This window comes from Hakea prostrata, chromosome 10, assembly GCF_041222555.1.
Source record: "Hakea prostrata isolate BN-2017 chromosome 10, UWA_Hpros_2, whole genome shotgun sequence".
Lineage (NCBI taxonomy): Eukaryota > Viridiplantae > Streptophyta > Magnoliopsida > Proteales > Proteaceae > Hakea > Hakea prostrata.
This window is the reverse complement of record NC_142609.1, coordinates 27,027,641-27,048,982: the sequence shown is the minus strand read 5'-3', so window position 1 is coordinate 27,048,982 and position 21,342 is coordinate 27,027,641. Positions and strand designations below refer to the sequence as shown.

The following is a 21,342-nucleotide window of genomic DNA, read 5'->3' as shown; positions in this document are numbered from 1 at the left end:
TTTGATTTGGAAAAAAAATGGTGGTTTTTTAAAATCCCATAAGGCGGCGCCTCCGGTGCGAGGCGTCCAAGGCGCCCGGCGAGCCCGAGCCGCGGCTCGCGCGCTGAGCGCCCGCCTTATGGGCTCCACCTGAGGCGATACCTCGCCCGGGCCCTCAAGCGCCGGGCCAAAGCCGCCTGGCGGGGGCGCCTTGACAACTATGATCTACATCAAAGAAGTTAGGTTCATTTTCATAGGGAGTACATAAAATTGTTTTTCTGGAAACAAATTATCTAAATACCATGGCTTCAAGCCAATATTTGAGATTCATATATGGATTTTAGAAGGAAATGGTCTTCATCAGAGTTGTCGGTAAATGAGTGCTTGAGATTATGGCCTTGGAATCAAGTCGATATATGAGTGCTTGAGATTATGGTCTTGGAATCAAGTCGATAAGTAAGTGCTTAAGATTATGGGCTTGGAATCAAGTTGTACTAATTTGTATTCAAAAAGTTACGGCCGTTCCCCAACCACTAAATAAATCTGAGTTCTGCATATTACTATTTTACATTTTACTAAACTTTAATGGAGTTAATAGCCAGCTTACGATTGATTAAAGAAGGCTTTTTATATAGAAAAGTAAAGGACGATAATGAAGAGCAAAGAATATGGATAGTAGGATAAATGTTTATAAGGGTTGAAAGGTGCTGCCTGTCTGTTGCTATAGTACTGAGCACTGTAGCAAGGATGATTGTGGACCGCCAAGCCCTCCCCCCCCCCCTCTTTTCATGCCTTGCTGCTAGTTGTATTCTTAAGACTCTACACATCTAAAATTGATGTGCTAGATTCAGGTCCATGTGGGCCATCATGAATTCCTTGAGATGGAGTACTCGGGTCTACAGGTGCTAGAATGAGTTGAAACTCAAAAGGAGTGTTACTTATATGGATATGATCCCCAGGTGATCTGAAAAAGGGTTCAACACCTGGCCAAAACCCTGGAGTGGGCCCCAAGGCAACTGCAAAGTGGCGCACCTAGGGCTGGCCAAACCCTCCAAGAGGGGTGTTTTGGTCAATTTCAATCCTACTCATCAGCTGGAATTTAATTTTAGACATTGTTCTTAATTTTTTCAGTCTTGTTTTGCTCAGAAGTCTTAGTCTGATTTGTGAGTTCAGTTCTTGAGTCCTTAGGAGTCTCTTTTAGTAGGACTCCTATAAGTCTTTACTTCAAGAAGAGTTCCTTTCCTTTATGTTTGAGTCTTAATGTCTTAGGGAATCTATTTTCAAGAAGATTCTATCAGTTGTTTAGTTTAAGTTGAAGTCTTTTAATCATGTGGCTGAGACTAAATGTGACGGAGATCCTAAATAACAAAGGATTCCCTAGTAGTATAAAAGGTGATATGAGGAGGGTGATGGGGTGCACTGCTAGATACTTGGACGGAAGGTGATGTAACCCCCAAATTGAGGGCCAATTTACAGGATCAATTCAATAGAACCAGCAGTATATTAGGGCTTTAAATGCCCTGCAATTAGATCTTCTAGGGCAATTCAAAGGTGGACAGCAGCTGTTTAGAGATAGGTACACCTTCGGCTAAGGGATTTTGAATTCTAAACCCTGTGGCTAGGGTTTGTAGGGGTCTAAGATTATTTAGGGTTGAGGGGAATGAGTGAGGACAGGATTCGGCCAGCAGGGTTAGGGTTAGGATTTTAGGGATTTAAATCTGAATTCTGCTGTTTCTAAAATTTGGATTTAAATTCAGGATTCTAAGGTTTAAACAATTATGGTTTTCACAATTTTAGGGTTTCTAAAGCGTGGCAAGGTTTAGGGCTAGGATTGAAGGTTGAAGGTTGAAAGGGGATGGTGAATCTGAAAGAGAATTGGATTTGGGGTGTGGGGCTTGAGACATAGAGGGATGAGAAGGTCTGAAGAAGATAAATCTCAGAATTTAGAGTTTAGGTGAGGGTAAAGGGGTGGGGGATGGAAGACGAGGGAAGGGAAGGGAGGGAGGTGATCCTAAGAGGGTAAGGGATTTGGGGGTGGGGTTCAGAAAATATGAGAAAAATAGGGTTTGGAGAGACGGGGTGGTGCCGCAAGAAGAGAGGGGAGGGGAATGGGGTTGCGCAAAGGAAAAGAAGAAAGGAGAGGGTAGCAGGTGAGTACTTACTTGTTTGTAGAAGGGGACTGATAATTGCAGAAAATAGGAATCTCCAAGGTGCCGCAGGCTTACCTCCTTGGTAAAACCTCCTTCACTCCCTAATTCTCCTTCAAAAAAATTTAATAATCATGAACTTTTTCGATTACATGCAGGAGGCTTTATTCATAGAGTTTACACTGAAGGAGTTACACTAGGACTCAATTTAGAAACAAAAACAAACAAAGAATTCTGTTTTAAGGAACTCCTACACAAACACCCATTTCCATCCCACTGGTTTTTTTCTTGGAGTAAGTGTAACCAGCTCCCAAGTATCATTTTTCTCCATTGCCTGCATTTCCTCTACCATAGCTGCCTTCCATCTCTTATTACCATAGGCTTCCGGCCAACTTTTAAGAACAAATATAGATGATAGAGAGGATATAAAAGCTCGGTAAGAGTAAGACAAAGATTCATAAGAGACATATTTAGCTATGGGATGTTGAGTACAAGATCTGACTCCTTTTCTAACAGCAATAGGAAGATCAAAAGAAGATACCTCAGAGAGAACAGTAGAATATGATTCTCGAGCAGCAGATTGACGTGGTAACGTGTCACCTTTCTCCACTTGCTTTAGCCGGTTGTAATTCTTCATCTGATAAGTCTGCACCTCCTTATTCTGGTCAATCTTATTTTGAAATACCTCAATAGTGGGCCTCACAGGAGTGGTCTCCCCCTGACTAGGTTCTTCACATGGTTCAAAAAACAGAGGGGGGAAATTAGGGTCCTTAGGAATACTGGTTGAAGTCTCCCCCTGTTCAGGAAACACTTCTTGAACGCCTAAAGTTGTGTTGTGGTGGTGTGAAAGAAATGTCTAGAGTTGGAAATAGAACCTTTCCTTTAGGACTCTCCCCCTGGAGAGGTGTATAGTAAGGGCAAGACTCATAAAAATGACATCCATGGAGACAATGGTTTTCCTGGAAGGAGGATGATAAAATTTGTACCCTTTCGAGTAGCCAGAATACCCTAGAAAAATGCAACGTAGGCCATCGTGAGCCAACTTACTTTGATGGGCTGTGATTCTAGCATAACAGACACATCCAAAAACCTTTGGGGGAATAATAAAAGAAAAGGTTCCCTGGAGAAGCTCATTAGGACATTTAAAACCAAGTATCCTACTAGGCATCATATTCATAAGGTAAGATGCAATGAGGATAGCATCACTCCAGTATTGGTTAGGGACATTCATAGCAATCATAAGTGAACAGGATCTCTCTAAAAGATGCTGATTCTTCCTTTCGGCAACCCCATTTTGAGCAGCGGTATCAACACTACTTGTCTAGTATATTATGCCAGAGTTAGAGAGATATCGCTGAAATTCACCATCAATATACTCTGTGCCATTGTCACTGTGAAGGATCTTCACAGTGGTATTGAACTGAGTCTTAATCATATTACGAAAATCATGAAAACATCGAAAAACCTCATTTTTTTGTTTTAAAAGATAAATCCATGTAGAACGAGAATGACAATCAATAAAAGTAACAAAGTACCTAAAGCCAGTGATAGACACACGTCGGCAAGGGCCCCACACATCAGTATGAATGAGTCCAAAAGGAATAAATTTTCTATTATGAAGAGAAGGTAAATATGTAAAACGGGTTTGTTTAGCAAAAATGAAGGCTTCACAAAAAAATTCATCCATCTTTCTTACAAGAAGAAACCAAATCGGGAAATACTTTCTTAAGAGTTTCTAGAGGGGGTGACTTAGCCTACAGTGCCACTGCTGAAGGTCTGATATTACCGAATGGACCTGATTAGGAGATGCAGTCAGAGCGAAGTAGATCCTCTAATTGGCTTCAACAGATAAAGTCCATTGTCTAGTTTACCACGTTCAATCTCCTTCCCCGTTGCCAGATCCTGGAAGACACAATAAGATAGGAAAAAAGTCACTTAACACTCAGGTCATGTGTAAGACTACTAATAGAGAGCAAGTTAGTAGAGAAAGAGGAAACGTGTAAAACTTTAGAAAAAGAAAGTGATGGAGAATGCTGAATGATCCCTTTTCCAGCAATGGAAGAATATGAGCCATCAGTAATTCGAACTTTATCTTTTCCGGAAGTTGGAGCATAATGTAAGAAAAAAGAGGATGAACATGTCATATGATCTGTGGTACCTATATCAAGGATCCAGGGAGCAGAAACTGAAGAAACATGGTAGCCTATAAAAGTTTTAACTGAAGTAGCAAGGTAGGAGTTGGTATAAATAGTGGAGGAAGCAGTAGTAGAGGCTGTACCAGTAGTAGAAGACTGCAGAATGCATCGCAGAGTAGCTAACTCCTCCTATGAAAAACCAATGTCTGCAGAGGGTGTCGTGGAAACTATCTCAGAAAGATTAGCTTTCAATTTGCCCCTTCTTTATGCTCTTTTTTTCTCAAAATCAGCAAGCTTCCCATGGAGCTTTGATAGGCCCCTCATATCTCGTGTGTATTCTCGCAAGCACAAGAAGAAAGCTAGATTTGGCGAACAGTAGCTAAGGAAAGCAATCAAATCTGGTCCTAAGAAGGAGATTGCTAAATAAAGAAAGCGATCATATCTGATCTTGAGAAGGAGGTTGCTGAATAGAGAATGATTTACAGAATATTTACTACTAAATAAGAGGGATTTGGGGACTGGCAAAATCTGTGAATGATTTGTAGAATATTGCAAAATATTTACTACTGAATAAGAGAGATTTGGGGACAGGCAGAACATTGCAGAATATTTACAACTGAATGAAAGAGATTTGGGGACAGATTTGTCAAGTGGTTAATTTAGGGACTATCTAGTATAAGCAAGGGAATATTAAGGGGAGGGCTATTGCTCTCGAGTTGCTGTAGGAATGCCTACCACTGTGTTATTCTGAGTTTAGGAGATTACCAATTAATAAAGTATAATTCTTTCACCATTTCCATTGTTACTGTCAAGTTGCTTTGTTGAATCTAGGTTCTTATCAACTTGGTATCAGAGCAGTGACGATCTGCGAGAATAGATGGACACCGGATTGTTCATATTTTCCGGCGAAGGCAATGTGCAAAAATGGCTTCTTGAAGTGTTGTTATTCTGTTGGGAACACCAAATTGAGTAGGAGAGAAGGTTGAGTGTGGTTCTCCAACATTTGGAAGGAGATGTGCTGGATTGGGTGTATAATAGATCTTGGTCGGAATTTACTTGGGTGAGTTTCCAAGAAGCCATTAAAATAGACTTTGGTTATGGCAGAGAAACAAAATGAATTTTGAGTTTGCACAATCCTGAAACAATGATCAGTGTTAATGAAGACAACCATGCTATGCAATCACAGGGAAGACGAAGCGGATTGACAAAGGCAGAAATTGCGGATTAAGCCGTGATTAATTTCAGACCTGTTCAGGCTTGCGCCGATAATCGAAACAATGGCATAGAAGTTTTATTTGAGTTTTCCACTAAAGAGAGAGAAGAGAAGAAATAGGGCACAAAGGCTTTTTCGGATAAAAAGTAAGGTGGATTGGGAAGCAAGAACTCCAGCGAAACCACCATGGATGATAGTGGTAGCGATGGAAGGGTACTCGTAGACACCGTCAGAGATGAAACAGCTTGAATTTTGGCAAAATTCTGGTGCGACGTGGGTGCGATTGCTGAATAAATTCTTTCCCGTTGAGGGAGATCTCCAAGATGTGCTTAACCGATTAGATTTAATGGTGAAATCTTTTGATGATTTTTTTGGATTGTTTACAATTCTGAAGAGGAAAGAAATATCATAATCAGCAGCGGCAAATAAGGAATTTGGAGTTGGGATCGCAGCAGTAGAGAGGAAGATGAAAGGATTGAACCGGGTGGTGGTTGGACCACTAACCATAGTCTGGTCACTTCATGTGGGTCAGTTTTTTAAAACAGAGAAGTGGGCTATGGGAAGCCCAGTTAATTCAAAATACCCACAGCCCACTTGTTTGAATTATAGGTTAATTAATCAGGAATAAGTTATGGGCCTCTTACCAATTTTAATTTCAGGCCCAGCCCTACAGTTTTCTTTTGGGTGTTGTCAATAGTTTGCCCAGTTAGGAAATAACACATTGACAAAGCAAAACTCCCATGGGCATTTATGGAACAACACTATTCCTTAAGGGGTGTTAGTAGTGTTGCTTAAGTGGAAAGGACTACCACCATGTGAAAATACTTGGGAGGACTACAACGTGACAAATAACCAATTTCCTGATTTTCACCTTGAGGACAAGGTGAGACTGTTGGAAGGGAGTATTGATAGGCCCCTCATATCTCGTGTGTATTCTCACAAGCACAAGAAGAAATATGGATTTGGCGAACAGCAACTAAAGAAAGCAATCAGATCTGGTCTTGAGAAGGAGGTTGCTGAATAGAGAAAGCAATTAGATCTGATCCTGAGAAGGAGGTTGCTGAATAGAGAATGATTTGCAGAATATTTACTACTAAATAAGACGAATTTGGGGACAGGCAGAATATTGCGAATGATTTGCAGAATATTACAAAATATTTACTACTGAATAAGAGAGATTTGGGGATAGGTAGAATATTGCAGAATATTTACTACTAAATGAGAGAGATTTAGGGATAGATTTGTCAAGTGGTTAATTTAGGGAACTATCTAGTATAAGTATTAAGGAGGGTAATAGGTTAGGGTACCTTTTGCCATAAGGGAATATTGGGGCGAGGGCTATTGCTCTCGGGTTGCTGTAGGAATGCCTACTGCTGTGTTATTTTGAGTTTAGGAGATTACCAGTTAATAAAGTATAATTCTCTCACTATTTCCATTGTTACTGTCAAGTTGCTTTGTTGAATCTAGGTTCTTATCAAGCTTCCAACAATTGGCCTTAGTATGATATGGTCTGTGACAGTGCTCACATTTGACAATCTCCTTAGCCAAATCAGACTTAGTGTTAACAGACTGTAAGGCTAATTTCTCCACGATAGGAGTATGAAGAATGGCTAATCGACGGCTTTCCTCACACTAAACAAGAGCATAAGATTTTTCTAGTGTAGGAAAGGGAGAGCGACATAATATTTGCACTATGATCTGATTGACTCTACATTCAAACCTGCCAAGAAGTCATATACCCGAATCTTATCAATGTGCTTCCTATAAGTAGTCACATCATCTGGGTTAGTGAGGTGATAATCCCCATAATGATCCAACTCTTGCAAAAGAGATCTTAACGATGCATAATATTGGGTTACAGTCAGTTCCTTTTGAGTAATCTCATGAAGCTTCTTTCGTAGCTCATAAACCTGTGCATCATTCCCCAATTGTCCATATGTTTCAATAGTAGCCTTCCAGATTTGGGCCGCAGTACCAAGTAATAGGTAACCCCGGGCAATATTTGGATGCATGAAATTCAAAAGGAATGACATAATAAGAGAGTTATTTGATATCCATTTATCCAGTGAAACACCTGTGGTAGTAGGTTTAATAGTGGTGCCCGTAATGTGTCCAACTAATCCTCTTCCGACAATAGTCAGGTAAGCAAATCGAGACCAAATTAAATAATTTGTACCATTAAATCTTACCAAAAGAGGATGAAGAGTGAGGTAATGTTCGGATCCAATGGGAGCAATAGTACCATCAGTGGTTGCCAAGTTGAAAGAATTGTCTGCAGTTCTTCAGTCTTCACCCCTTCAAAGTAACTGAAATGTCGCAGAATGCAACAGCCAAACCACCCAAATAAATGATGGGATTTAAAAAATGCAGATAATGAATACCAATTTTTTTTTCTTTTTCCTCTTCTTCTCTTTCTTCTTTCCTTTCTTTCTTTCTTATTCTTTTTCTTTTTCTTTCTTTCTTTTTTTAACTATGAGAAATTACAAATAAACCCTTGAAAACTGGGAAATTACAATAAGGTCCCTTAAAATATGCAAAATTACACATAAGCCCGTACACTGTGTAAATTTGAAAATAGGTCCCTTAAGACTGTAAAATTACGCATAAGTCCCTGAAACTATGCTAATTTACCAATAGGTCCCTAGAAGAATGCAAATTTACAATTTAAACCCCTAAATCATCGGTTTTAAATTCAGATGTATACTTACTGTTTGCAGGAAGCAGAGGCGGTAGCAGTTTCTGTTCTTTTTTTGTTTTTCTTCTCTTGATGGCACAGAAGCGGCGGCGGTAGCCAGCAACGGCGATAGCAGCAGTGGTAGCAGCAGGGTTCTTCTTCTCTTCTTCTTCCCCTCTTTTTTTTCCTTTTTTCTTGTTCTTGCAGCGGCAGATTGCTGTCCAAAATTGAAGAATGATAGGCGCAAGGTTTTTTGGAAAGAATCAGAAATTGTAATAGGTTACAGAAGAAGAAAATTGCGATGGTTGCAGAAAATTTCTGCGATGGTTGAAGAAAATTCTGCAACGGTTGCAGAAGAAAGAAAGCGAAAAAATCTGCGATGGGTTTGAAAAAAAAAATTAGAAGAAGAACCTAATCGAATTTAGGCTCTGATGCAATGTTGAAAAAGCCGATTGTGGTAAAATGGCTTATTGTGATCAATGTGATCTCAAGCCCTCTATTTATAATAAAATAAAAAGAACACTATTACATAAATACCCATACTAAGATAACAAGAAATAGAAATTTACATGAACACAAACTCTAATTGAACTCCTAGTAGAATCCAACACCAAGACTTGTGGTTTTGGATATGTGCCTAACCCCAAAAACTCAAAAGGTGTAAGGTTAACTATCCTATGATAAGATGGTGGATCTTGAAAGGAGAGTGCTTGAAATCCTTCATTAATGAAGTAGTCAACCAAGGAAAGTGGGATTTTGAGGGGGACACTAATTCGATGTGGATGAGATGGCTATGTGTATTAAGAAGGTGGCTAAAGATATTCTAGGTGAATCAAAAAGAAAGCTCTATTCTTATAAAGAGACTTGGTGGTGGGATAGTGAGGTTCAAGCTGCCATTAGGAATAAGAAAGCTAGTTTTAAGACATGGCAAAGAACTAAGGATGTTGAAGATCTTCAAAGGTATATAGGTTGGCTAGAAATGAAGCTAGGAAAACTGCAGGAGAAGAAGTGTGAAGAGTTATACAATAAGTTGGGCACGAAGGAAAAAATCTATTTATAAGATAGCTAAAATAAAGGATAGGAAGATTAGAGATCTTGACCATGTTAGATGTATTAAAAATGGAGATAGTAATGTACTAGTTTGTGATGAGGGCATTAAGAAAAGATGGGAAATCTATTTCTCTAGTCTATTAAACGAGCATACTTCAAGTGATTCGGACGATTACACCATCACCGTTCACCAAAGCACCAATTTTAGAACATATATATGGAGAATTTCAATGTCCAAAGTAAAGAAGCACTAAAGAGGATGAAACTAGACAAGACACAAGGTCCTAATGAAATCCTAGTAGAAGTACAGAAGAGCTTAGGAACCCATGGCTAGTTTGGTTGACTAGGTTGTTTAATAAGATTATGAGCATAGGGAAAATGCCAGATGAATGGAGAAGCATCATGATTCCAATTTACAAAAATAAAGGAGATATTCAAAGTTGTAATAACTATAAGGCTTTAAACTAATGAGCCATACTGAAATTATGGGAGAGAGTAATTGAAACTCATTTGAGACACTTAACCACAATTTCGGAGAACCAATTTGGATTTTATGCCAGGAAGATCTACAACGGAGGCTATTTACCTAATTAAAAGACTTATGGAAAGGTAATAAAGACAATAGAAAAGACCTTCACATGGTATTTATTGACCTAGAAAAAGCTTATAATAGAGTACCTTAAAGATTTAATTTGTCAAATAATAGAGAAAAGAAGTGTTGCAGTAAATAAGTGGACATAGTTAAGGATGTGTATGATGGTTCAGTGACAAGTGTAAGAACAAGTGGGGGATGAAGTAATGAATTCTCAATTACAGTTGGGCTACATCAAGGATCAACTTTAAGCCCATATTTATTTGCACTTGTAATGAATGAATGAATTAACCAAAGACATTCAAGATGAGATCCCTTGGTGTATGCTTTCTACTGATGATATTATGTTGATAAATGAGACTCAAGTAGGGACTAATACCAAATTAGAATCATAAAGAACAGCTTAGGAATCAAGAGACTTTAAACTAAGTAGAACGAAGACAGAATATCTAGTTTGTAACTTTAGTCATGATCGAGCAGACGATAAGGTGGTGAAACTTGACAACAAGGAAATTCATCAGAGTGATTGTTTTAGGTATCTAGGTTCAATTACAAATAAAAGGAAGTGATATAGAGGATGATGTTTCCTAAAGAATTAAAATAAAGTGGATGAAGTGGAAAAATGTGTCTAGGATCTTATGTGATCGACATATTCCATTAAAGCTTAAAGGAAAATTCTATAGGACTGTCATTCGACAACTATGATGTACAATGTAGAGTATTAGGTTGTTAAAAAAATTATATAGATAAACTCAGTGTTGCAGAAATAAAGATGCTAAGATGGATGAGTGGCAAAACTAGGAAGGATAAAATAAGGAATGATCATATTTAAGTTGGTCTGAGAGTTGATCCTATAAGTGAAAAGCTTCAAGAAAGTTGTTCGAGGTGGCACAGCTACGTTCAACGAAGACCTATAAAAGCCCATGTACAGAGAAGTGATATAATCCAGATAAAAGGAACTAAAAGAGCTACGGACTGACTTAAGATAATGATGCGAGTTTTCTGGATTCAGAACAAAGAAGAATAGAGAAGAGAAGAAACAGAGAGTTTGAAGAGGAAACAAGGAGTTACTTCATTCATACGCTTCTATTCTCCTTGATTACATTTATAGCTAATAGTATTCCAGAGACTTCTACTTGCTCAGATCCAGATCTGAATCGTTGTGTAACTAATTTGTAACTAATCTCGACAATTAAGCATTAAGCTAAATGACAGAATATTAAACAGGATTACAGAGTATAGTCCTTAAGATAAGATGGTGTACTAATCTTGCGTGTGGTCCTTCGTGGTGCTATCTGTGAATGTGCAATTGAAGTGTCCTCCTTTTGTAATTGAGCTGTATCAATCCCACCCCCATGGACAACAACCTTGTCCGCAAGGTTGAAGTTAGGGAACTGTTTGGTAAAGTCAGCAAGGGTAACCCAGGTGGCTGAAGTAAGCGGAACTCCAGCCCATTGCACCAAGAGCTGCTGAACAGCAGAACCTAGGTGCTGCACTTGGCGAGTTTGAATAATGGCCACTGGTGAGAGCTCCTCAGGAGGCAGGACTGGAGATGAATCAGTGATAGGTGGTGAGCCCACAGAGGGTTTAAGCAGTGATACATGGAAGACAGGATGAATTTGAGACTCTTGTGGAAGGAGTAAACGATAGGCCACTTCACCAATCTTCTGAGCAATCTGAAAAGGGCCAAAGTAACGTCTTCCCAACTTGGTATTTAATCGATGAGCAACAGTAGACTGTCGGTATGGCTGCAACTTTACATAAACCCAGTCACCAACATCATACTTCTTTTCCAAGCGATGTTTGTTAGCCTGATCTTGCATCCTGGCCTGGGCACGTTGGAGGTTACTCTTCAAGTCAGACAACAGCTGATCACGCGTGCGGAATTCAGTATTCAGAGAGGGATTAACAGCTGAGTTGGGTAGATAACGAGCAAGGGTAGGAGGTGCTCGGCCATACAATGCCTCAAAGGGAGTTGTGTTAATGGCAGAATGATGTGAGGTATTGTAACAGTATTCTGCCCATCCGAGGTACCTTGTCCATTGGCGTGGTGTATCAGCTACATAGCATCGTAGGTATTGCTCAAGAGAACGATTGGTCACTTCAGTTTGGCCATCTGTTTGAGGATGGTAAGAGGTACTGAAGGCCAATGTGGTGCCATTGAGGCGATGCAACTCTCGCCAAAGATTGCTTAAAAATAAGGGGTCTCTGTCGCTGACAATGGAACGTGGAAAGCCATGGTGACGAACCACTTCATGCATAAACACGTCTGCCAATTGGGAGCTGGTAAATGAAGTAGGTAAAGGGCTAAAGTGCACATACTTAGTGAGACGATCCACGACCACCCAAATAGTTGTTTTGCCCTGTGATGCTGGTAAGCCAGTAATAAAGTCCATTGAAAGATCTTCCCATACTTGCACAGGAATAGGCAAGGGTTGAAGCAGCCCCGCAGGAGCTGTTGGGGGGACTTTCACCTGTTGGCAAGTTGTACAATGTATCACATATTCTTTTGTATCTCTGGTCATTCCTTTCCACCAGACATTGGCAGAGAGCCTTTTGAGAGTTCTTACATAACCGGCATGTCCTCCAAGGGGAGAATCATGAAATTCCTTAAGTAATGTCTGCCGAAGAGAACAGGTGCTGGGTAAGACCAAACGTCCTTATCTTAATAATAACCCATTCCGCAATTCAAATTTTGACTGAGGAATTGCTGTAGTAGAATCAACTGGAGGTTGTGGCATGAATTTCTGTAATTCCAGGGACTCTGCAACCTCGGCTCGTAATTGGGTTAGAAAATTTGGGGCAGGGGAAAACAGAGTGAAAGCATAACACTGACCTGCAGGGGTTCTAGACAAGGCATCAGCCCCTTGGTTATCTTTACCAGGTTTATACTGAATCTCATAATCAAAACCCAACAGTTTAGATATCCAATACTGTTGGTCGGGAGTTTGAATTACCTGAGAATTTAATTCCTTGAGAGTTCTTTGATCTGTGCGAATAATGAATCGGCGTCCAAGCAAGTATTGTCGCCACTTTGAAACAGCTTGGGTAATAGCAAAGAGTTCTCTGACATAAGTGGAAGCAGCCTGCATTCTTGGAGAGAGCTTGCGACTAGAATAAGCTATTGGTTTGTTATGCTGTGATAGAATGGCTCCAATTCCATCACCTGAAGCATCTGTTTCAAGCAAGAATGGTTGTTCAAAATCAGGGAGGGCCAGTACGGGTGCAGAGCTCAGAGCTTGCTGGAGGCGTTGGAAGGCTTGTGTAGAGCTGTCTGTCCATTGAAAAGCCCCCTTGCGAAGGAGATTAGTCAGAGCCGCTGCCATGCCTGCATATCCTTTTATAAACCGGCGATAATATCCCGTTAAACCCAAAAAACTCTTGACTTCTTTCAAATTGGTAGGAATTGCCCATGCCAATACCGCTGCCACCTTGTTTTGATCGACTGCCAACCCTTCTCTCGTCACGATGTGTCCCAAATACTCCACCGTTGTGTCATCGAAGGTGCATTTACTCAGTTTGGCAAAGAGTTGGTGAGACTGCAGTGTCTCCAAAACAAGCTTAAGGTGCTGCAAATGCTCTGTCCAGGTTTTGCTGTATATGAGAAGGTCATCGAAGAAAATAAGTAGAAATCGTCGCAGGTATGGCCGAAAGATGTCGTTCATGGCTGCTTGAAAAGTTGACGGAGCATTAGTGAGTCCAAACGGCATGACGAGGAATTCGTAATGCCCGTCATGGGTTCTGAAGGCCGTTTTCTCAATATCGTCTGGCCGAACCCTAATTTGATGGTAGCCTGAGCGTAAATCCATTTTAGAGAAGAAAATGGAACCATGGAGTTCATCAAAGAGCTCGTCGGCAGTGGGAATCGGGAACCGATCGCGAATTGTTACCGCATTTAATGCTCTGTAGTCGATGCAAAATCTCCAAGTCCCATCTCGTTTTTTGACAAGAAGCACTGGTGATGAATAAGGACTCACGCTTGGGTGAATGATGCCGCTGTGTAGCATCGTCACAACTTGTCGTTCAATTTCAGATTTCTGAAAGTAAGGGTACCTGTAAGGCCGGACGTTTACCGGTGTTGTTCCTGGTAGCAAATGGATACGGTGATCCTGAGCTCGTTCTGGAGGTAATGTATTAGGTTCCTTGAACACAGATTCATACCCATCCAATAACTCTTTTAATTCAGCATTGTTGATGGTTCTAATGTCTCCACATGGGCTCTCCAATTCTAATTTGAACAACATCTCATAGTGATGGGCTTCAACGACTTTTCTCAGCCCATGATATTGAATTTGCATGGGTGCTTCATCAGTTGCTCCTTTTAATAGGATCGTTTGATCAGTATCTTCGAACTGCATTGTTAGCCGTTGATAATCAAAAATGATGGGTCCTAGTGTGGCCATCCATTGCACACCTAAAATCACATATGCACCATAGATGGGTAATACATGTGCATCGAAAGTAGCAGTATAATTAGGAAAAGTAAGTGTAAATTGACAAATTAATCCTTCACATACTAACCGTTTCCCATCACCAATTACTACTGATATGTTGCTTGCAACTTCCACCGTTAGATTGAGATATTTGGCAACCTCACTTCTGATGAAGTTATGAGTGCTGCCCCCATCAACAAGAACCTGAACTGGTCGACCCGCAGCGAACCCGGTCAAACGAAGGGTGGTTGGAGAATTAACTCCCATCAGGGTGAACATCTCACGAGGTGATTCATCAATCAACTCGAGTTCAATGGTGGCTGACTCAAGGTCATCTTCAATTGCAGCGGTCTCTTCCGATTCCATCAAATATAATTGTCGACTCCGGCACCTATGTCCCGGTGTAAATTTCTCTTCACAGTTATAGCATAACCCCTTCTCGCGGCGTGCTTGCATTTCTGTCGGTGACAATCATTTAATGGGCAACGTGGCCATTGTTGGAGATGGTGCCGGTAGGGATCGAACGGCAGTATAGGGCGGTGGTGTTGGAAGCAGAGGCGGCTTCGTAGAAATAGGCAAGATTCGGGAAAAAGGTCGTCTCCCTTCATAGATCTTAGATTCATGTAGCCGTGCTAACTCCACTGCTTGATCCATATTTACCGGACGACAGGCCATGACTTCATGCCGTATATCAGACCGAAGTCCTGAAACAAAGCAACTTACCAAAAATTCTGTTGGTAATGGAGTAATTCAATTTGCCAAAGCCTCATAGCGCGACTGATATTCCGCAACAGTGGTTTGTTATGTTGATTTAGCAAGTAACGCGCGAGGATCTTCAAAGGGATTCGGTCCGAATCTTTTCTCGATCGATCGCTTAAATGCTTCCCAATTTGTGAAAAGAGTCGATTTATACATCCACTGAAACCACTGTAAGGCTTCCTCATCCATATGAAACGACGAGATCCTAAGTCGTTGTTCATCAGGCGTCGTATGATAATCAAAAAATTGTTCAGCCTTAAACACCCAACCGACTGGATCCGTGCCGGAGAACCTTGGAAAATCCAATCGCACTTGACGAGTTTGTATAGATCCGCCATAATGAGAGCCGATAGACTCAGTTGGTGATCCATTCCTCCACCGTGGTTCCGGCGTTGGCGGCATCCCCAGGACTTGTTCGATTTTCCCATCGAGAGAGGTGAGTCTCATTACCAGCTCAGTTAGCGTCTCTTGCTGCTCAGTCGCCATAGCTCGTAGAGAGACCATCATCTCACCGTGTTCTGCAGAGGTGATACCGAGCTGTTTCACAGATTCATCAAGTTGAGCCATACGAGTTCGTTCCGCCATGGATCCGGCAGGTCGGACCAATGATGCGAGTTTTCTGGATTCAGAACAGAGAAGAATAGAGAAGAGAAGAAACAGAGAGTTTGAAGAGGAAACGAGGAGTTACTTCATTCATACGCTTCTATTCTCCTTGATTACATTTATAGCTAATAGTATTCCAGAGACTTCTACTTGCTCAGATCCAGATCTGTAACTGCTGTGTAACTAATTTGTAACTAATCTCGACAATTAAGCATTAAGCTAAATGACAGAATATTAAACAAGATTACAGAGTATAGTCCTTAAGATAAGATGGTGTACTAATCTTGCGTGTGGTCCTTCGTGGTGCTATCTGTGAATGTGCAATTGAAGTGTCCTCCTTTTGTAATTGAGCTGGAATCGGAAAACCCAAAAAAAGAAGGGGAAAAAAAAACACAGAGCAACCCCCCCCCACCAACCACGCCCCCCAAAAAAAAAAAAGAAAAACCAAAAAAACACAAGCAACCAACCACTTGGGACAAGGCTTATTGTTGTTGTTGTTGTTGTTGTTGTTGTTGTTGTTGTTGTTGTTGTTGTTGTTGTTGTATCGTTTAAAGCATTATTGTCATACCCAAACCTTTTCTAATCAATGCCATTAAACAAAAATTGAAACAGAATTTCTGAAATTACTATTTCTTCAAAAATAATCCCCAAATTGACCCAAAAAAATTGAAGTCGTCTCATTTCCCAACCAACAAAAGCTTCAAGCTCAAAGATCTTAACAAAACCAAAACCTAAAAGTAGCAACAAGAATAGGGCTACTAGTAAAATTAAAAAGAAACTTGACAAGAAGACAATGCATGAGAATTAAATAGCCAAGTGAACAGTAACTCTAACCCAATTGAAGACTGATCTTAAGAACTTGATCGACAGCAGGGCTCCACTGTTCTAAATGTAATTTCTCTGCAAGATTCCGGGACTCGTAGAACTGGAGGAAGAACATGTAATTTGGCGGCCTTGCATGGGCTGCAACAAGTTTAGCTATCCCCGGGTGATCTAGCTTGCTTCATCATCATTTTACACATCAAAACCATTGATTACGTTAGCAATTCTCACCAGAAATAATCATCGAAATCATTGGTTATATCTGAAATTTTCTCTAAGAGAACCTTTTAAGAGAGAGAAAAATTAACCAACCATAACATCTGCAGTTCTTTGTGGAATTTGTCGAGTTCTTCTGATGTAGACAAGATGGGCTTCTTCACTGCGACCTTGGTCCCACAGAGTTCTGCTTCATACACAACGCTTTCCGAACCTTGAAACAGAAATTATACAAAAGGGAGAGTAAATAGTGAGGCTGAAATCGTTTTATCATATTCCAATCAAAAGATTAAATTTAATAGTTGACGTCTTCCTGTTTCATCAAACACACAATTTAGAGGGTACCTCTAGCGATCGGAGAGATGAGGGTATATGACGACGGAGGGAGATGTAAGGGTATGGAATCACTACTACAGCAGCCCCTTATGCAGGTATTAGGCTCCACTATTTTCACCACCATGTCTCTGTCTCCCGTTCCCTCCCTCTTCGTATCCCTCTCTCGCTCCCCAGTGACCCGCGTGTGTACCGTGGATACAGTCAACAAACAAAGGAGTTTTTATAGGTTGACAATGGAATCGAGAGGTGACTTAACTGAGAAAGTGAGACACCCGAGTCAGTAGTAACCCAGTGGAGCGCTTTTTACTGTTTTATTTTTTAAACAAAACGGGGTCAAATGACGATAAAATTGAACCAAACGAAATCAAACGAAACCATCACTCTCTAGAAAATCCTCTTTGAGAAAATCCTCTTTGAGAATGTCATTTTCTGTGGGGATCATTATCATTAAAAAAATATCAGACGCTCTCTTCCATTTAACCCCTTCTTAGATAGCCTATCGGCTTACATAACCGAATCTGACATGGCCTCTAGGCTACGAATTTCAACAATTAATCTTCCCATCAATCTTTGCTCGTTAAGTCCTGGGTCCAATAGCCTAATGGCCATTAGTGAATTTAATTCTATTTGGAGTGGTCATGCAGTCATGCTCCCATATTCAACACTACCTTCACCCTTCTTTGCTTGGCATACAAGAATCTTGATAGCAAATCATCTTCTAAACAGACCTGCTTTATCCCAAATCACCCCAGCTAATTGAGTGTAACACTCCTTCACATTCATAGTAGCATCCTTGCTACACATAAACCATCCTCTTCTGAGGCATGTCCACCCTAAAACTTCCAACTCTTTACCTGGTTCAAGAACAGGGCTTTGGCATGTTGTCCAAGCTTCCTTAATAGCGCGATAAAATTCCTCGATAATGAACACACCATTCCCTGGTCAAGACAAATCTACCTCATGTGTATCTTAATTTTGTCATCCCCACAAAAGTTGTAGGGCAGACACAAATGGCTTAGGCCAATATCTGCTCCATTTGGCAGCCCCGTAAATATTGGCGTAGATCCATTCCACATTTTCTCACCTAAAAAACCATAGTTGATTACTTGGTTTAACCATACGTTCCCAAATGGTTCTTGCTTAGCAACAATCCTTGACCACATATAAAACATATTCCACTTTTTTCATGCAAATATTGCATTTATCATTATCCTGAAGTTGCAAGTGGCGCTTCCTACCATTAGTCAGCAACCGATTCTTTACAACTAGCCAGAAGAATCTGCAAAATCGGTTTGGGAGACGAAGTTTCCAAGATTTATTCAGAAATTTTCATCAAAAATTCACATATCTACAGCTAATTCATTCTTTATCAATGTTTCATATGTAGAGCGTATTGAAAAAAATACATTCAGAGGATGGGATCCAATACATGACCTCTGATCCATTGTTACTAGAGGGGAGGGGGAAATCCTTCAATCTGTTGCATATTTCTGTAAGGAGGTATCCTCAATTTTTATTATCCATTCCATGCCACTACCTTCCAAGTATTGATTAATGACTTCCCACTGCCACTGACTGAGTACTAGAGATGTCGCATGAACTTCCAAATTACCTTCTATGTCTAACCTGTTGTCCCTCCAAAAATAAGTGTTCTTATCATCTCCAATGATTATTTTGCAGTACTCTTTAATTTTACTTTCAACTCTGCAAATAGCTTGTCACAATGGAGAATCAGTAGGAGCAGCTTAAAGGGATGTTTATGCATTTTCGATCCATGTTTATCTTGCAGAAGTGCCAACCACAGCTTTAATGGTTTTTTTTTAAATTTATTATTGAAGAAAATTTTCCCACATGATTAGATTTTAAAACATATTTACTTAATAAAATGTTTTTAAAAATTTTACTCAAATAGATCCTATTTTTTAAAATAACTGGAAAAATGTCACGTGGCATTCGAGTCGACTTTGGACCTATTTCGGTTTTTAATTTTGGTCATTCTGAATGTTGGGATTGTAGATGTACTTCTGATTATGTTGAGGAAGGAAATCTTTATTATGGACGTGAACTTAAACATTGTCATTCTAACAAAAGTGAAAAATGTGAAAGGAACTAAACATTATTTAAGCTATTTCTTCTTGTTTTCTGTATTGTGGTCAGTCTTCTTCTTACTTGTGTGTTTATGCTTGGTTCCTATGTTTGGTATGTCTTTTATTTCGATGATTTTGACTTGTTGTTTGTTCTTTGCGTCTTCGGCCTGTTGATATGATCCTCGCAACTCTTCTTTTGTACTCTCCAATTTAGGTTGTAGTCTCTAATCATCGTCTGATGCTTTCGATCCCCTTGCAACTACACTTCACTTTTCCTGGGCTTTGTTTGTCGTGTTTGTAGTTGTGGAGCAGCTAGGCGTTCACTTTTGCCCTCCATTTAATGCACGAGGTTTCAGCCATCAGACGCACCCCTTCTTCAATGGTTTGAGGGGTAGGCCAATTAGTGTGCTTTTCAGTACGTCGTATGTCACATGCTGAAGTTGTAGTCTCTGAGTGATTCGAGCAATGTTTCCAAAGGTTGGTTTGTGTTGGCTTTAGTAATTTATTTCTCTCTGGATAACTTCGCTGATGTCATGTGTTCTCCACCACCATTGATACGATATGAGTTGTGGTTCTCTTCGGGTAGTTCCTCCGGAATTGTACCCTCATGATGTCATGCTTGTAATGTTGTGTATGTTTTATAATCCAAAATGTGAGACATATGTGGTTGACTTTTTATAGTCTAAGGGCTTGGGATTAGACCTGTCGTTCAATAACCAAAATCCACCTCTATATTGTATTCGTATTATGTTATGGGTGATCTAGAGAGAACCGTTGGACCAGGACGGGTTCGTCAGACTGAACCAGAGGCCCTAGACCCCATGCGAGTAATGCCCACCAGCTAGGCCTCGCACTTCTCAGATGGCGGCAGACGATGCAGGCGTGGCAAAGCTCAATGACAAGCCCTGCCGCCCAGTGGCTTTTCAGCTAGACCAGCGGCTAACGGGGGATTTAAAATATCTCCTCTCAGACGTCATCTCCCAGCATAATTTCATCAATAAATGCCCCAGGGTTCATTTAATGATTGAGACAGCCTGGAAGCTTCTCATTCGCCCTGAGACTATCTGAAGTACCGCAAGACCACTTTTTATCTCATCAACCAAGGAACGGCGTCACATCCAAGTGATACTTGAGTTGACTCTCTGATCCGCAAGAGGAACCAACAGCTGCCCTGAGAGCTGCGGCTGCCAGAGGGTAGTGTCATCATGGTGCAAAAGCCATCTCCACCGTTGAACCCTTCCCTAAGGAATCGGCCAGACATCGCAGACGACGAGGGGTCACAGGTTCGCTACAAATAGTGACGGCACTCCCAGGTAGAGACAGGCTCTCCAGCCATTACTCTACTCCTTAACTCCACCAAGAACATTCCCTCCATTACTCTCCTACCTCATCTTTGACTATTTATTCTTCACAGAATGATTCTTAACTTCTTCTTCAAGGACTGACTTAATCATTGGAGGTGGCTTCCCGTCCTCAGAGGCAGGGTCCGCTCTCACCTTTGTTCTGATCCCAGAAAACTTAGGAGACCCGGGCTCAAGGAGAACCTAAACCAGACGAGGAAGTGATCTCCCCACAACATTTGGCGCCATTTGTGGGAATCTGCTGACAAAAAGCTTGGTAGCTTTCCTTGTAGTTGAGTAATACAGAGATGGCTGGAGAAGAATCACCGAACCGAGTGTCCAAATCTCAAGACCCTTAACGACCAAAGAAAAAGGGACCCGGTCAAAAGAATGGACCTGGGACTTCGAAAGATGTGCAACCCTTTGTGGGATGTGAACAGCAAGAGATCGCTCATGATCTTCTTACTAATCTTCCCCCATTAGGGTTCACCCCCGCTCCAACTTCCAACCCTGAAACGCCTCCTAACATGTAGTAGATGATGTTCGAGATGCTCAGTTCCTTGCACTTTATGGCAGCCTAGGGAGGACAATTCAGATCCTCTCCGATCCTTGCCACAGGTCCTCATGAAACTGGTAACCCTACCCACGCTAGCATTGCTGACAAAGCCCTAAGGGATGATGGCAACACACGTCGTCCCCGACCAACTAAGCGTAAAGACAAAGGAAAGGCGAAGGCTACCAAGAAGGGAGGTAACGGCTCCGTCTTTGACAGGCTTGGGGTTCTCAATGATACATTCTCCTATTCGAAGGTTATCACCAGATGTCCCCAGGCTGCAGGCACTAAAAGGCCCCCGAGGGAGCAGGTGGTAGAGTCGAAGGGTCCACGTCCGAGTGGTGGGCCCTCTGAGACTTCCGGATCCATTCGCGACTAAAGTTTGTACCACCAAGTCCAGGAC

The 21,342-nt window shown here is 41.0% G+C and overlaps 1 protein-coding gene across 1 annotated transcript in view; it reads right to left on the bottom strand.

The window, feature by feature from the left end:
• The window catches only part of LOC149002390 (protein kinase family protein / protein phosphatase 2C (PP2C) family protein), an 89,943-nt gene extending 72,747 nt beyond the window's left edge, over window positions 1-17,196 (bottom strand). The window contains exons 1-3 of the mRNA XM_089136303.1: window positions 16,969-17,196; window positions 16,720-16,837; window positions 16,420-16,586 (exon numbers count right to left, since the gene is read on the bottom strand). Coding sequence (XP_088992429.1) covers window positions 16,420-16,586; window positions 16,720-16,837; window positions 16,969-17,083 — 400 coding nt within the window. The 5' untranslated portion in view covers window positions 17,084-17,196. The remainder of the gene's footprint in view (window positions 1-16,419; window positions 16,587-16,719; window positions 16,838-16,968) is intronic.
• Between the last annotated feature and the right edge of the window lie 4,146 nt (window positions 17,197-21,342).